We start from the raw sequence: 18,068 nt of genomic DNA on the forward strand, positions 1-18,068 counted from the left end.
GTTCATGGATCAGAAGAATCAATATAGTGAAAATGAATATACTACCCAAAGCAATCTACAGATTGAATGCAATCCCTACCAAACTACCAATGGTATTTTTCACAGAACTAGAACAAATAATTTCACAATTTGTATGGAAATATAAAAAAACCTCAAATAGCCAAAGCAATCTTGAGAAAGAAGAATGGAACTGGAGGAATCAACCTGCCTGACTTCAGACTATACTACAAAGTTACCGGCATCAAGACAGTATGGTACTGGCACAAAGACAGAAATATAGATCAATAGAACAAAATAGAAAGCCCAGAAATAAATCCACACACCTATGGACATCTTGACAAACGAGGCAAAAATATACAATGGAGAAAAGACAATGTCTTTTAACAACTGGTGCTGGGAAAGCTGGTCAACTACTGCTAGCAGGATGAAACTAGAACACTTTCTAACACCATACACACAAAAAAAACTCAAAATGGATTAAAGATTTAAATATAAGACCAGGAACTATAAAAACTCCTAAAGGAAAACATAGGCAAAACACTCTTTGACATAAATCACAGCAAGATCCTCTATGACCCACCTCCCAGAGTACAAATTAAAAAATGGGACCTAATTAAGCTAAAAGCTCTTGTACAATGAAAGAAGCTATAAGCAAGGTGAAAAGACAGCCTTCAGAATGGGAGAAAATAATGGCATAACGAAGCAACTGACAAAGAATTAATCTCAAAAATATACAAGCAGCTCATGCAGCTCAATACCAGAAAAATAAATGACCCAATCAAAAAATGGGCCAAAGAACTAAACAGACATTTCTCCAAAGAAGACATACAGCTGTAACAAACACATGAAAAGATGCTCAACATCAGTCATTATCAGAGAAATGCAAATCAAAACCACAATGAGGTTTACCATCTCACGTTGGTCAGAATGACTGCTATCAAAAAGTATACAAACAATAAATGCTGGAGAGGTTGTGAAGAAAAGGGAACTCTCTTACACTGTTAGTGGGAATGCAAACTGGTACAGCTACAATGGAGAACAGTGTGGAGATTCCTTAAAAAATTGGAACTAGAACTGCCATATGACCCAGCAATCCCACTGCTGGGCATACACACTGAGGAAACCAGAACTGAAAGAGGCACATGTACCCCACTGTTGACTGCAGCACTGTTTACTATAGCTAGGACATGGAAGCAACCTATATATCCATCAGCAGACGAATGGATAGGAAAGTTTTGGTACATACACACAATGGAATATTACTCATCTATTAAAAAGATGCATTTGAATCAGTTCTAATGAGGTGGATGAAACTGGAGCCTATTACACAGAGTGAAGTAAGTCAAGAAAGAAAAACACCAATACAGTATATTAATGCATACATATGGAATTTAGAAAGATGGTAATGATGACCCTATATGCAAGACAGCAAGAGACACAGATGTAAAGAACAGACTTCTGGACTCTGTGGGAGAAGGCTAGGGTGGGATGATTTGAGAGAACAGCATTGAAACATGTATAATTACCATATGTGAAATAGATGACCAGTCCAAGTTTGATGCACGAAACTGGACACTCAAAGCTGGTGCACTGGGACAACCCAGAGGGATGGGATGGGGCACACATGTACACCTGTGGCTGATTCATGTCAATGTATGACAAAAACCACCACGATATTGTAAAGCAATTAGCCTCCAACTAAAATAAATAAATTAAAAAAAAAACCAGAATCAAATGCCAAAAACTGATTATTTCTGGTAGAAGTTGTAGCCTGCCTCCAAGCTGACCCTCAGTGGTCTCTGTCTCTTGGTAATCACACTCTGATTACCCTTCCCACACTATACCAGGACTGGCGTGTGACCAACAAAATAGGGCCAAAGTGATTATGTCACATCTGAGATTAAGTAATAAAGAAAATACATTCTCATATTCATCACAGTCTCTCCCTGTGGATCATTTGTTCTGGGGCATGCCAGTTGCTATGTTGAGAGCAGCATTAGAAGAGACCCACATAATGAGGAACTGAAGCTTCCTGCCAAAAGCAGTGCTGATGAGCTGGAAGATTTTGTAGCCCCAGTCAAACCTTCAGATGACTGCAGCTTCCACCAACAGTCTGAATATAACTTCATGAGAGTCCTAGGACTACCCAGCTAATAAGCTGCTCCCAAATTCCTGACTCTTAAGAAAACTGTGTGACATAATTAACATCTGTTGTTTCTAGACACTAATTTGGGGGGTCATTTGTTACACATCAACAGATAACTAACACAGTAGGGATAGTAAAACTAATAGTTATTTTAAATAAATTAAGTTATAAAAAAGAGTGATCCAAGAAAAATACTAGGTAGTAAACAGAAGAATGATACATGGACATGATCAAGATAATTAACAGAGTACAGGAAACGAGCCACACAGCAAACGGTATCATCTAGGGTTTTCTGTTATTTGTACATACTCTGCTGGAAGTACCCAAGTTTCAAATGTGAGCTGTGACTGTCAGCTTGAGTTAGACAGCTTGAAAGCTTCAGCTTCTTTGCTGCTCTCAAAACAGTGTAGTATAGTGCAAAGTACACTTGGCAAGGTTGCTAGGAAGCCCTTGGTCTGAATTGCAGCTCTGCTGCCTAGCTGTGTGATCTCAGTAATGTTTATTAACCTTTCTGAGCTCCCGGTTTCTCCATCTGTAAAGCTGGAAAATTAGCATCTACCTCACTGTGCTTCTGCAAGGGTTAAAGGCAGTTGTGAAGAACATTCTTAAAATAGTGCCTAACACATTGTAACACACTTATATGCAGAGTACATCAAGAGAAACGCTGGGCTGGAGGAAGCAAAGCTGGAATCAAGATTGCCGGGAGAAATATCAATAACCTCAGATATGCAGATGACACCACCCTTACGGCAGAAAGTCAAAAAGAACTAAAGAGCCTCTTGATGAAAGTCAAAGAGGAGAGTGAAAAAGTTGGCTTAAAGCTCAACATTCAGAAAACTAAGATCATGGCATCCAGTCCCATCATTTCATGGCAAATAGATGGGGAAACAGTGGCTGACTTTTTTTTTTTTTTTTTTCTGGGCTCCAAAATTACTGCAGATGGTGATTGCAGCCATGAAATTACAGGACGCTTACTCCTTAGAAGGAAAGTTATGACCAACCTAGACAGCATATTAAAAATACTGCCATCTAGTCAAGGCTATGGTTTTCCCAGTGGTCATGAATGGACGTGAGAGTTGGACTGTGAAGAAAGCTGTGCCAAAGAATTGATGCTTTTGAACTGTGGTGTTGGGAAGACTCTTGAGAGTCCCTTGGACTGCAAGGAGATCCAACCAGTCCATTTCCAAAGGAGATCAGTCCTGGGTGGTCTTTGGAAGGACTGATGTTGAAGCTGAAACTCCAATACTTTGGCCACCTGATGTGAAGAGCTGACTCATCTGAAAAGACCCTGATGCTGGGAAAGATTGAGGGCAGGAGGAGAAGGGGATGACACAGGATAAGATGGTTGGATGGCATCACTGACTCGATGGACATGGGTTTGGGTAAACTCTGGGAGTTGGTGATGGACAGGGATGCCTGGCGTGCTGCGGTTCATGGGGTCACAAAGAGTCAGATACAACTGAGCGACTGAACTGAACTGAACACATTGTAAGCACTCAATAAACACTATAAATAATTCCTTTGTTATTGCTTTCATCTCAGTATCTAACTAGATTATAAACTGCCAGGAGTTGAGATTTTTATCCTTTCAAGTCAGTGTAGCACTGAGGTTAAGAGCCTGTTTGCAGATAGCTATGCTTGAATCCTAAGTCTGTTGCTTAAGCTGTGAGTGTCAGTTCCCTAGTGTATCAAATATGGATCATAAGAGCATTTAAGAGCTCATAGAACTGCTAATTTAGTAGTATGACATATATAAAACATAGTACTTGGGTGTGCTAGTCACTCAGTTGTGTCTCTTTGCTACCCCATGGACTGTCACCCTCCAGGCTCCTCTGTCTATGGGATTTCCCAGACAAGAATACTGGAGTGGGTTGCCATTCCCTTCTCCAGGGGATCTTCCTGACCCAGGGAAGTATGACATACGTAAAACATAGTACTTGGTAAATTATTAATAAAAGTAGCATGTGTCTGTCTCCATTATGACTCACCACAAAGATTATATGCAATTTGTGCTAAGGGAGCATAAGAAGAAGGGACTCAGTGAAAAAAGACCACTGAACTAATATACATCTGAAGAAAAGAAGCTATCCAAATTCTTTTCTGTACACAGAAAGTAACTTACAGAATAATGAATAAAATTCAAAATCTCAATCCTTGATCTGGCTTGTATGGATAAGTAAAACTTGTACAAATTTTCTAAAAATATTTAACTTTTGGATCTTTATGATACTATGTCTGGTGGATAACCTATAATTTCTGGCAAGTATTAAAAATGGAATGAATGTAGTGTAATGAAAATCACACAAGCTTCATCTTTGTAACTGTTCAAGAAAGTGCTCTAAAATCTGTATATGGGCTTAAAACAGATTCCCATCATATCTAGAAAGGGAAAAGTAGATCTGCTGTGAGTTAGGTTAGCAAGTGATTACAGAATTTTAGAGCTGGAAGGGACTCTGGAGAATATTTAAATCCAAATAAAGGATTTACTTAGGGCTTCCCTGGTGGCTCAGATGGGAAAAAATCTACCTGCAATTCAGGAGACCCACGTTCAACCCCTGGGTTGGGAAGATCTGCTACAAATTAGGTTAGCAAGTGATTACAGAATTTTAGAGCTGGAAGGGACCACGCAGAAAATTTAAATCCAAATAAAGGATTTACTTAACACAGTTTACATTTTAACCTTTTCTTGTTTATCATGTAATCTAGCTATCTCATATTTAACTGAAATACGTATATATATTTTGCAAGAGCATAGCTAATATTCACATACTCATAGCTAAAAGCACGTGTAGGAATTTAATTCTAAAGCAGAGAATTTAATCCTAAAGCCTAAGGGACATATGGCCTGCAGTGATGTCTTATTTGTAATATATTTAGCTTTTCATACTTGTAATATATTTAGCTTTTCTTTTCTTTTTAAATTGCATTTGGATGCTTTTAGGTAAGGCATGCTTGCACCCTCTAATATCAGTGACTGCCCTTCTTCACTCATTTGGTATTGTATTTGGCCAGAATGACACATAGTCAATCCCTGTAGGCACTGGAACTGGAATTTGTAGCCCCATTTTAAAGAAATAATTTTAGTTAAAATGAGGGAGAGTGAAAAAAAATTTTTTTTAATACCTGTATTTCTTTTAGGGCTCCATTGTCTCATTCTGAATTTCACTTTCAGAATTAAATCTGTCAATATTACTTATTATATACAGGAATGCTGTAACACTGTTATCACATTTACACAATGGACAGAACTAATCAGTGAAGAAAGTGCTGAATAAAGTAAAGTGAGGACAAGAAGACGCTGTAACATCTACTTTGTCAGTAGCACTGCATTAATTAGGGATGAGCTTACTTAATGACTCTACTCAGTTGTTGGGTGATAACCAAGCTGGTTAAAGCCTGAATTCCTGTGCTCTCTATGGAATAACGTAAGTAATTTTATAGTTTGCTAATGTATTAAAAGCAATCCAAACAAAAGAAAATGACTCATCTAACCCTTAAGCATATGCAAACACAACTGAAGGCAAATAATAGTACTTCATGTACTGTGAATAAATATATTAATTTTTAAAAAATATAATTATCTAATCAGAGCTTTAGGTAATCCGTTCAGGCCACACTGCCTTCTAACTGCTTTACAAATAACTACTTTACACAACAGTTTTTCCCAAAAGGATTCACTGGTAATATTTAGTGTGACTTCAGTAATTTGCTTATGGAATGAATTTAAGGAGGTGACGGGCAGACTGAGTCTGTAACAAGGGTAAACATTATATGAATATAATATTTGTCAAGTGAAATCACTTTCTTTTAAACACTTTTCCTGACCTCCCCAGGCAGTTTGTCACTTGATCCTCTGTATTATAATCTCTGTACCTTGTAACTATGAACTCATCTTTCACTTCCAAGTAGACTGTGACCTCCCAGAGGACAGTGGGAGGTCCTTACATCACATTTATATCACATAGCACAGCCCCGGCTTATTAGAAAACAAAACACTTTTCCCCCTCATTATCACTCATTTTTGCCAGACTACAATAGTTGGTGGCTCTAAAACTAGCTAACTGATGGGAATTAAAGTCGGTAATACTAATACAATGAGCACTAGTTACTGCCGAAACCTAAAACCATCATTTCACATGCATAGCACTTTCTTATGGTTATTTTCCATTCTCTGACCATACTCCCTCCCTTCAATTTTTACTTGTCTGTTTTATCTTAGTTTGCTTTTAAAAGTATCTTTTTCCCACCAGAAGAGTTAGGAGCCACCCTCCTCTCCCTGATTTTAATGACTTCTAGTGTTAACAGGCTTTGCATACAGAATCCAGTCTGAGAAAAAGGAACCAAATAGAGGAAAAATAAAACTCTTCAAAACACACACTACCTTCCACTGCTCTTTTGAAGAATACTTTACAGCTTCCACAAGTCAAGACCCCATAATGACATCCTGAAGCTTCATCAGAGCAGACTAGGCAGAGTTTGGGAGGTGGTCCCGTAGCTGCTGAGGAACTGGATGGAGGAGAACTTACGTCTGGTCTCATTCCAGGGCTAGAGAAGGAAGAAAGTAGTGTTAGGATTTAATTATCATGACTGTCAGAGAATTATCAAAATACAGTTCTCTTACCTTTTCACTCCACAGTAAACATGTTCACACTGAACGTATGTATTTCAAATACTGGCAAGCATTAAAAAAATCCTACCTAGACATAGTCAAATAATGTTTTATTCTTCTATACAAAATTAAGAGTCAGGTCATTTATTTTTAAGTATCCCTTAGAAGTTCCCTGGAGGTCTAGTGGTTAGGATTTGGCACTTTCATGTCCACAGTCCCAGGTTCAATCCCTGGTCAAAACTGAAATCCCACATCACGCAGCATGGCCAAAAAAAAAAAAACCCAAAAAACAAAACAAAAAAAACATCCTTTAAGAAGAATGGTGAAATTGTGCTTTACTTAGATATAATTTTTAGTTGCTTAGCATCTGTTTACAATCATCTTTAAAGGAATAATTGTGTAATTACCACCATGATCAAGAGATACAGTATTACCCATCTTCCCCCCAAAGATTCCACCTATATAAGAAATTTCTCTCTGCAATATTCTTAATCAGCCTATTCTCTAAAAGAGATAATATTTAGGAATAAACTTTGATTGGGTGTTAGTTGTCTCTTTATTAATGCAACTAATAACATGATTAAATATCAATTATAAATATGCTTAAACTAATTCACAGAACAAACTAACTTAAGAAATTGGGTTGTCAACATGGTTAGAAATTATATTTATTAAGTAACATCTTTTTCTTCTGTTTTAGGAATAAAAGTTAAGATAACTGTAAATAATTGTAATAAATTGTAATAAAATAATTGTAAAGTAATAATTTGTTACTTTAAGCAGTTATGCTGATAAACTCCAAGTTCAGTCACTCAGTTGTGTCCGACTCTTTGCGAACCCATGAATCATAGAACGTCAGGCCTGCTGGTCCAACGCCAACTCCTGGAGTTCACTCAAACTCATGTCCATCGAGTCAGTGATGCCATCCAGCCATCTCATCCTCTGTCGTCCCCTTCTCCTCCTGCCCCCAATCCCTCCCAGCATCAGAGTCTTTTCCAATGAGTCAACTCTTCGCATGAGGTGGCCAAAGTACTGGAGTTTCAGCTTTAGCATCATTCCTTCCAAAGAAATCCCAGGGCTGATCTCCTTCAGAATGGACTGGTTGGATCTCCTTGCAGTCCAAGGGACTCTCAAGAGTCTTCTCCAACACCACAGTTCAAAAGCATCAATTCTTCGGTGCTCAGCTTTCCTCACAGTCCAACTCTCACATCCATACATGACCACCGGAAAAAACATAGCCTTGACTAGACAGACCTTTGTTGGCAAAGTAATGTCTCTGCTTTTTAATATGCTGTCTAGGTTGGTCATGATTTTCCTTCCAAGGAGTAAGCGTCTTTTAAATTCATGGCTGCAGTCACCATCGGCAGTGATTTTGGAGCCCCCAAAAATAGTCTGCCACTGTATCCACTGTTTCCCCATCTATTTCCCATGAAGTGATGGGACCGGATGCCATGATGTTAGTTTTCTGAATGTTGAGCCTTAAGCCAACTTTTTCACTCTCCACTTTCACTTTCATCAAGAGGCTTTTTAGTTCCTCTTCACTTTCTGCCATAAAGGTGGTGTCATCTGCATATCTGAGGTTATTGATATGTCTCCCAGCAATCTTGATCCCAGCTTGTGCTTCTTCCAGCCCAGCATTTCTCATGATGTACTCTGCATATAAGTGAAATAAGCAGGGTAACAATATACAGTTTTGACGTATTCCTTTTCCTATTTGGAACCTGTCTATTGTTCCATGTCCAGTTCTAAGTGTTGCTTCCTGACCTTCATGTAGGTTTCTCAAGAGGCAGGTCAGGTGGTCTGGTATTCCCATCTCTTGAAGAATTTTCCACAGTTTATAGTGATGCACACAGTCAAAGGCTTTGGCATAGTCAATAAAGCAGAAATAGATCTTTTTCTGGAACTCTCTTGCTTTTTCCATGATCCAGCAGATTTGATCTCTGGTTCCTCTGCCTTTTCTAAAACCAGCTTGAACATCAGGAAGTTCACAGTTCACATATTGCTGAAGCCTGGCTTGGAGAATTTTGAGCATTACTAGTGTGTGAGATGAGTGCAATTGCACGGTAGTTTGAGCATTCTTTGACATTGCCTTTCTTTGGGATTGGAATGAAAACTGACCTTTTCCAGTCCTGTGGCCACTGCTGAGTTTTCCAATTTGCTGGCATATTGAGTGCAACACTTTCACAGCATCATCTTTGAGGATTTGAAAGAGCTCAACTGGAATTCCATCACCTCCACTAGCTTTGTTCGTAGTAATGCTTTTTAAGGCCCACTTGACTTCACATTCCAGGATGTCTGGCTCTAGGTAAGTGTGAGTGATCACACCATTATGATTATCTTGGTCGTGATTATCTTTTTTGTACAGTTCTTCTGTTTTCTTGCCACCTTTTCTTAATATCTTCTCCTTCTGTTAGGTCCATACCATTTCTGTCCTTTATTGAGCCCATCTTTGCATGAAATATTCCAAGTATCTCTAATTTTCTTGAAGAGATCTCTAGTCTTTCCCATTCTGTTGTTTTCCTCTATTTCTTTGCATTGATCACTGAGGCTTTCTTATCTCTCCTTGCTATTCTTTGGAACTCTGCATTCAGATGCTTGTATCTTTCCTTTTCTCCTTTGCTTTTCGCTTCTCTTCTTTTCACAGCTATTTGTAAGGCCTCCCCAGACAGCCATTTTGCTTTTTTGCATTTCTTTTCCATGGGGATGGTCTTGATCCCTGTCTCCTGTACAGTGTCATGAACCTCCATCCATAGTTCATCAGGCACTCTATCTATCAGATCTAGTCCCTTAAATCTACTTCTCACTTCCACTGTATAATCATAAGGGATTTGGTTTAGGTCATACCTGAATGGTCTAGTGGTTTTCCTTACTTTCTTCAATTTAAGTCTGAATTTGGCAATAAGGAGTTCCTGATCTGAGCCACAGTCAGCTCCCAGTCTTGTTTTTGCTGACTGTATAGAGCTTCTCCATCTTTGGCTGCAAAGAATATAATCAATCTGATTTCGGTGTTGACCAAGTCCAAAGGTCCCCCTAAATTCTGTCTTCAAATGAAGCATACTGGACTTAGCCAACCCTATGTTTATCTAGAGGCTTAGTGAATAGGACAGCATTCCTACCAGCCCAGCTCTGGGAATAGACCTGGGCCAGGGTTTCATATTTTTCTCTCAACATTGTTGAAGAGAATTTCTGGATGCTTCTGTATCACAAGGTATTGATCCCAGCTAGATTTCGGAGAATAGACTGAATGCATATTGAAAGCCTACAATGGAAGAGAATAACCTGAAATTACTCTGCTGTAGGTGTGGCACAAGCCATGTCTGATTAATGGAAACTTGTGACTAAGGCAGCGGAGCTGCTGCGGTTCGGAGTTTTACAGAGAAGTAGGAAGGTCTTGGCGGAGAAGGCAATGGCACCCCACTCAAGTAACTGTTGCCTGGAAAATCCCATGGATGGAGGAGCCTGGAAGGCTGCAGTCCATGGGGTCGCTGAGGGTTGGACACGACTGAGCGACTTCACTTTCACTTTTCACTTTCGTGCCTTGGAGAAGGAAATGACAACCCACTCCAGTGTTCTTGCCTGGAGAATCCCAGGGACAGGGCATCCTAGTGGGCTGCCACCTATGGGGTTGCAGAGTCGGACACGACTTAAGTGACTCAGCAGCAGCAGCAGGAAGGTCTTGGAGTGAATGAGCAGAGCAAAGTGTTAGGGAAGCAAAAACTTGTCTGGCTTTTGTTCTGAAGATGCTCCTACTCCAGTTCAGCCAATCTCTGTCATCTGACATCTATTTTTAGGGACCAACCAGTTGTTTGTATGTTTAGTTTATGGAAAATAAGTGTAATATTTAATGATTTCAAATGTTAATTCTGTACTGTTTCCTCAGCCAGTTATATATACATATATATAGTGTGTGTGTGTATATATATGTACATGATATATATGCACACACTGCTGCTGCTCCTGCTAAGTCGCTTCAGTCGTGTCCGACTCTGTGCGACCCCATAGGTGGCAGCCCACCAGGCTCCCCCATCCCTGGGATTCTCCAGGCAAGAACACTGCAGTGGGTTGCCATTTCCTTCTCCAGTGCATGAAAGTGAAAAGTGAAAGTTAAGTCGCTCAGTCGTGTCCCACTCCCAGTGACCCCATGGACTGCAGCCTTCCAGGCTCCTCTGTCCATGGGATTTTCCAGGCAAGAGTACTGGAGTGGGGTGCCATTGCCTTCTCCCATGCACACACTAGTATATATTAAAAATGTTTTCACAGTACTTAGGTGTAGTATTTAATAGTTTTGAAACACTTTCATGAATACAGTCTCATCCGTCCTCTCAACGACCCTGTGAAAAGGATGTTATCACCTCTAGATGAGGTCACTCAGCTGTCAGAGGTTGATGAGGGAGCCTGTTTGTGGTCGAACTGACACGTTTCGGATCTCAGTTCTACCATTTCAGAGCTTGTGTGACCTTGGATAGGTATCTACCACGAGCCTGTGTTTTCTCATGAGTACAGTGAGAGGATATCATCTGTGTCTGTGTGTTATGAAAATGAGAGAACACACTCAAAGTCTAGTGTACAACTCCTGCATCTAGCAGGCAGGCATTTGATAAATGTTCATTCTTTTTCAGGAAAACTGGAGATTTTATGAGAAAGCCTGGTGTAAGTATTATGTAAGTAGCATTAAGTCTAAAATCTAGGACAGTATTCCCAAATTCTCACTTATAATTAGAGCATATGCAAAATACATTCAGGCCAGTCAACTGTGAGCTAGAGATGACAAAAAGGAAAGTTAAAACTAAATGAACAAATGGATTGATCGAACTGCAACTAAGAATCCGCAACTTAAGTCAGGCTTTTGCCATCCCTTCAGGCAGTTATTCTAGGCTACATGAGGAAAGAATTGAGTCCACGGAAAGTTTCCAAGCATACCACAAACATCAGTGGAGAAAAACCAGTTTTTGTCACACTAATATGAGCACCAAGATGGCCTATAGTGAACACCACTGGGAGCAAAGGATGAACGCAAAATGGTCTTCAATTGTAAACACGACCCTATGATACTGCTTTAAAAGACTAGGGTTTAAGAAAATGGTTAGAACTCAAAAGGAAAACCATATGAAATCACTATATTTTAATAAGGATACATGACAGAAATAAAAAGCACAACATAGTAACTGTGTATCACACTCACTCTGAATAGGAAAGCTAAAACGTCTTAGTCCTTGCTTAGTGTGTGTTTACAGCTGCATCAAACATTCTGAAGATGCCAAGAGATTCTATCATGAACTAACTGTATCCAGAGCACTTTCTTTTAAGTGAGGAGCCAAGATAACAAAACGTGCTGTTTCAGATGAATATTTGAATGCTCTCTCCCATTCAGAATGGAGAGTATACTGGACATTGCTCTTCTTGAGGTCACTGAGTTTACATTTGAGAGACAAAGTAAGTATAAAGCAGGTTTTTCTAATTGTCTTGCAGAAAAAAGCAGTTAACGAGAGGAGGACCATGGATGGAGAATCATGGATGGATTATGAAAGTTCCTCACACACCTTGAAGAACAGGTAAAATGTGCAGGCAGATTACACCCTTTCACTCAGCAGATAATTCCTGACGTCTTATCATATATGGAAGTTGTCTCATACATGAAAATGTGTTACTGAGAAGATAGTAGACTTAGAAACTTTGATCTAGGTAGGAGGAGCAGAATTATTTTGGGTGCTTTGGTGTCGAGGTAGTACTTCTGCAAGAGATAGAACTAGGATGTATAGACAAATAGCACTGTAACAGCGGTGTCACAGTGGCTGACTTAACCCCCAACTCTGTTTCCTTATTAGTACCATTTCAGGAATTTTTAGGTAGATTATATATTTGAACTATATAAAGTACTGGTACACACTTGATGATAATCAAACAGTATGTTTTTCCTTAACACTCAGGTGTTACAGGCATCTTTTTTCCTCCTTCCCTCAATTCCTCTTTCCCTTCTGGAGGATCCCAAGGAATGAGAAGTGCTTTGAAGAATGTTGCTTGTGAGCCAGGGAAGGGTTAAATCCTCCAGAAACATCTCAATTGGGAGCAATTTTACTCTCCAAGAATATTTGGTTAGTCTGGGGACATTTTTTGTTGTCACAACTTGGGGCGTGCCACTGGCATTGTGAGAAGAGGCTAGGGTGCTGGTAAACCTCTCATACGGCACAGCAGACAGTCTTCCACGACAAATAATTATCCAGCTTCAATGTCAGTAGTGATGAGGATTAAGAAATCTTTGCTATAAATCTTTAAGCAACATATAAAGTAGAGAAAAAGAAAATTCAACAAGGACCAGAAACTTAACTGTAAAACCTTCTAAACTACATTTTATAGTAGAGCAACTGCCCTACTGAGGCAGCTGCAAATATTGTTTGATTCAAGACAAGTCCAAAACGAGATTCAAAACACACCTGAAGTCAGGGGACTATACAGGTCTAGTGATTAGCTAGAGTGAGTAATTTTATTTTTCCCTTTAGCTCTAGCACTAAGAGGTAGTTTTTACACATTAATGTCACCTGCAGTTTTCTTTTCTTTGTTCATTAGGTAAAATGTAAATACTCAGCTGCACACACCAAGTGATTATATTTTCTGACTGCCCATTTATCCCTGCATTAGCTAAAGGATTACTGAGTTGTTTGATAATAAGCTATGGGATAGTTTTCAAATCAAATAGAAAAATACTCTGGGGGAAGGCTTTCACAGTATTTCTGTTAAATGGTTTAGCAGAGTGCATTTTATCTTATTTAGCAAGCCAAAGAAAGACTGAGTAATCTGCTTTTGCACTTGTTGACAGAAGTTTCTATTGGTTTTAACTTCAGGTGCATATTAAGACAGTTTCCTCCAACTTTGCATCATTTGTACTTACTCATCTTATGGAGGAGATTAGAGAACAAAGTCTGTACTGTAAACCTGTAATGTTCAGGAGCATTTTCAGTAAAGGATGTGTGATGGAGGAGATGTCTTTTTTCATATCTGAGACACCAATGGCGTGTCATTAAGATCTCTGCACTCGGTTTCCTTGTCTGTAAAAATAAAGGTGCTGAATAAAAAAAATCCAAAGTTGTTGTCCATATATCCTGAGGTAAGGGTAGGAAGTAGGGGAGAATACCCTTGGGTCTGTGAAAGCCTTCTTTGGACCTGTACATTTATTTATATGAAGAGAGAATATGTCACCTTATCTACACTTCTTTCTTAAGTTCGTAACATGTTTTCTTGTGTTTTTCTTTTTCTTTAGAAGGATCAGTCTGCAGTGGAGTGATTGTGCTGCACAACTTAGTTCCTAACAGAAGAAATATTGTTTCATGTTTTCAGTTGTTTGCTTAGGCTTGCACTGAGGGCCATGCGTTCCAAGGATTAGTAATGATGTTCTAGTAACAGAACAAAGACCAAGAGTAAGTAGTAAGAACTGCGAGGAAAAACTTTCTTAAGCGAGGAAAAACTTTTTTCATTACATGGTTATTTGTAGAATGAAGACCTGATTTTGTTCTGATGCTTTCTCGCTTCGTAAGAGCACACAAGGATAATAACTATGATTTGGTACATGCAGAATTAGAAATGTGACATCTTCAACTAAGGCAGTAACAGGTTTGAGACAATGTTACACTCACTGCTTTCCTCCTATGTGTGTGTGTATCTAGGGCTGAAACCAGTGGCTGTGGAGTGTTTTTGAGCTTGGATCTTACTTTGATTAATTTTTTTAAATGTCCTTTCAAGACTTCTTTTTTTCTCATAAACCATTATATTTATAGTTTTACTTGGTTTTATTTTTAGGGAGTAGAGTGGTAATATCTTATCTTCCTACAGTGCTACTCAGTAGGTAACTTCAGAGTCAAGTCTTACTGCTGGATGCTGTTGTTACTGTAATCACTTGTAATTCCATTAGAAGCTTGAATTTGGGCTTGTATCTACATCTTGTATTTTGTACCTTCATTTATTAGATTTTGGGAGTCCTCTTTGGTTTTAGTCCTCTATGTCTACTTTGTAGATTTCATCAACTGTGGTCTATTTTAGGTTTGTACTTTGATTTAGAATGGCATTGATTGTATTTTATTTCATTTTACATTAGTTTGAAGTAAATTATTTAATTTTGGGATTCTGAAATTTTGATTATTTACTGAAATTTGTAATACAGAGCTGTGAAATACTTGACAGAAACAAAAACGCTGTTCATTTCCACCTCAACTACAACAACCACATATTTCTAAATACCTTATTACCTTCTCAGAGTTGAATTCTTCTCACTATACTTAGTAACTGGAGAAGGCAATGGCACCCCACTCCAGTGCTCTTGCCTGGAAAATCCCATGGATGGAGGAGCCTGGTGGGCTGCAGTCCATGGGGTCGCGAAGAGTCAGACACAACTGAGCGACTTCACTTTTACTTTTCACTTTCGTGCATTGGAGAAGGAAATGGCAACCCACTCCAGTGTTCTTGCCTGGAGAATCCCAGGGACGGGGGAGCCTGGTGGGCTGCCATCTATGGGGTCGCACAGAGTTGGACACGACTGAAGCGACTTAGCAGCAGCAGTCCTCCTGGCTCTGGCTGCTTTTCCTTCCTCTCTCCCACGATGCTAAAATTCTTCTTTGCATCGTGATTAAGTCTCCGAGGCTCTTCCATGTAAACAGTACAAGCCCAATGTGGTCTTCAATCTGGTTCCTCTTTCTTTCCCAATTATATGTCTTCCCATTCGTCTACACAAACCATTCTTCTACACTGCCATGTAGCACTTTACACATGATACATTCTGATTTATTAATATTTTTCTGTCAACAATTCCTTTTAGGTAGGGTCCATGTCTAGGTCTCTTATATCACCAGCATCTTGTACTGTGTCCAGTATCTGTTATTGTATTTAGCTTACTTATATATTACATCTTTATATGTTCTGCAGAAGAACTTGAGGCAACTCACGTTAGATGTTTATGAGATTACACCCAGAATACAGGTATCACCTCACTGCTACTAGAAGCTGCTGTGCAAACCCTTTCTTTAACCCCTTTAATCTTCTCCACAAACCTACGAAATGAGTACTGTTTCCATGTTTTACTGTAGGCAAGTCAGCTTCTCTGAATCTGTTTCCTCATCTGTGACACAGTAACTACCATAGACAGGATTCACATGCCTGCCTCTCTGATACCAAAATCAGCGTTCTTAACCAGTATTCTGCCTCATGACTACCTGAGAATCTGAGGTAGAGCTAGGTTTTCAAGCTGAGGAATAAACTGCTTTCTGCTCTTAAGGGCTAAGGTGCGATGTCTCAGTGATGTACAGCAAAAGGACGCCGATGTCCTGTGCCTTCTTCACACATGATCTGCAAAAGAGTTTTGCCCAAATAAGCCTTGCCGGAGCAGGTCAACAGGTAAAAACAACTGCCTTAGAACTGTATGACAGTCTATGGATCATTTGAAAATTTAGTCAAACTAATGTTTATCTCATACTCTACAGTTTTAGCACAGTAACTCCTAAGATGTTTGTAAATGCAAACAAAAGGCAGAACAGCTGAGTCTATGAAGGAAGGAAAAAAACCTTTAACACCAACTTGAACTTGGTCTAAAGCCACATACTCCCTTGCTTTCTTCAATCCCTGGTGGCTCAGCTGGTACAGAATCCACCTGCAATGTGGCACACCTGGGTTGGGAAGATCCCCTGGAAAAGGGAATGGCTACCCACTCCAGTATTCTGGCCTGGAGAAGTCAGTCCATGGGGTCACAAAGAGTTGGACGTGCCTGAGGGACTTTCACTTTCCTTAGTCAAAAAGCCAAGACTTGATTCTTCAATTGTTATATTCTTAAATTAGTATGAGAACTTCCTTACTTCTGTGTATTTTCCTCAGGTTTTGGTAATGAAACCCTCACTTCACACGCTAGTTCTTAGATATACATAGAAACAATCTAAAGGAATAATTAAAGTATTTACTATATGGTAAGTACATCGCTAAACATCCCTTTCTTCATCTTCTAGGGACAAGTTTACTGATGTTCTTACCATATAGTAAATACTTTAATTATTCCTTTAAGTTGTTAGGGACAAGAAAGTAGTCTCTGCAGTGATGTAAAGATTACTTATTCCTTTCTTCCTTCCTCTTCTAAGGATGTTTGCAATGCATGCAGTTAGATGAAAAATTTAAGACTGGGAAGGTTTTCTGATAGGTGGAACAAAACACTTCCTTCATAGTAATAATAAAATTTGACACCCACTGATTTCTTAGTTCTACAAGCCAAGATCGACGGCTAGGTACTTTAATAAATGGATTATATCAAACAATCCTTACTTCTAGTCCATTTTACAAACCAGAATATAGGAATGAAGCCATGTGCCTGCCCAAAGTTATATTAGCACAATCTGGAATTGAATTTGAATTCAGCACCATCTGATTCCAAAATCCATGCTCCTTACCCTCATCACTGTGTTATCTGGCAGGGACCTGCAGGGTAACATCTGTTCAGCTTGATAGAATTCTTTTTTTTTTTTTTTAATTTTTAACTTTTTTTTTTAAATTTAATTTTATTTTTAAACTTTACATAATTGTATTAGTTTTGCCAAATATCAAAATGAATCCACCACAGGTATACATGTGTTCCCCATCGTGTGGGGGTCATCAGATATCAGAGTCTTGATAAAGGTAAATATAAAAATAATTTGTTTTTCCCTCTTCTGATTATGCTTGATATCACACTGAAGTAGAAATTATTTATAATTAAAAGATATGAAACTATTCTGGTTACTTCTGTTTTTCCTTTAGATTCTTATTATACTGACTGAAATCTTAAATTAGCATATTCACTTCTATACTATTAAGACAATGTCACACTAGCCATTAAATACTGAGTTAATAAAATGGAGACCTTGTATCAAAAATACAAAAATAGAAATCACTACTTTGCATACTCAAAATATCATTTTTGCCCTTAGAGGAGCTTTGTAGCAATTATGCAACTACCATATTAGACCACAGAATTTTTTGAAATGCATTTAATTTTTCTAAAATATACTGCTCCAGCAAAGTTTTCAGTTGGGAATATATAATGATGTGACTAATTTCTGTATTCTTCTGAAAAATGCATAACACTTTAGCCTTAGTTAGAAAGGAGCTGTCTGGTCACACTAACAATTTTACAGATCGAAGATTTATGTCTGTTCACTACACAGGCCAACTGTTAGAGCCAAAAAACTGTAGTTATTTACTGTAAAAGTGCTGAGGTAGCAGAATTTTATATTCAACTGGATTATGTAACACTTGAAATACTCTATAATCTCATCAATATCTGAAAGTAGATGTCACCAATCCCACTGT

General features: G+C 38.7%; 1 protein-coding gene and 1 long non-coding RNA gene across 13 annotated transcripts in view; one reads left to right on the forward strand and one right to left on the reverse strand.

Annotated features, from left to right (window-relative positions):
* LOC107132646 (uncharacterized) overlaps positions 1-17,225 on the forward strand; it is a 78,829-nt gene extending 61,604 nt beyond the window's left edge. The window contains exon 3 of the long non-coding RNA XR_003035642.2: positions 12,225-17,225. This is a non-coding gene — a long non-coding RNA (uncharacterized lncRNA). The remainder of the gene's footprint in view (positions 1-12,224) is intronic.
* NR3C1 (nuclear receptor subfamily 3 group C member 1) overlaps positions 1-18,068 on the reverse strand; it is a 147,036-nt gene that overhangs the window by 29,048 nt on the left and 99,920 nt on the right. For 9 of the 12 annotated variants that reach the window (XR_009495049.1, XM_024993837.2, XM_059887929.1 and 6 more), the window contains exon 3: positions 6,525-6,691. Coding sequence is in view for 11 of the 12 variants with exons in the window: in XM_024993837.2 (XP_024849605.1) it covers positions 6,525-6,691 (167 nt within the window). In the remaining variant the exon portion in view is untranslated. The remainder of the gene's footprint in view (positions 1-6,524; positions 6,692-18,068) is intronic. The other 3 variants (NM_001206634.1, XM_024993840.2, XM_024993839.2) reach the window with 1 other exon arrangement.

The sequence above is a fragment of the Bos taurus genome, chromosome 7 (assembly GCF_002263795.3).
Source record: "Bos taurus isolate L1 Dominette 01449 registration number 42190680 breed Hereford chromosome 7, ARS-UCD2.0, whole genome shotgun sequence".
NCBI lineage: Eukaryota > Metazoa > Chordata > Mammalia > Artiodactyla > Bovidae > Bos > Bos taurus.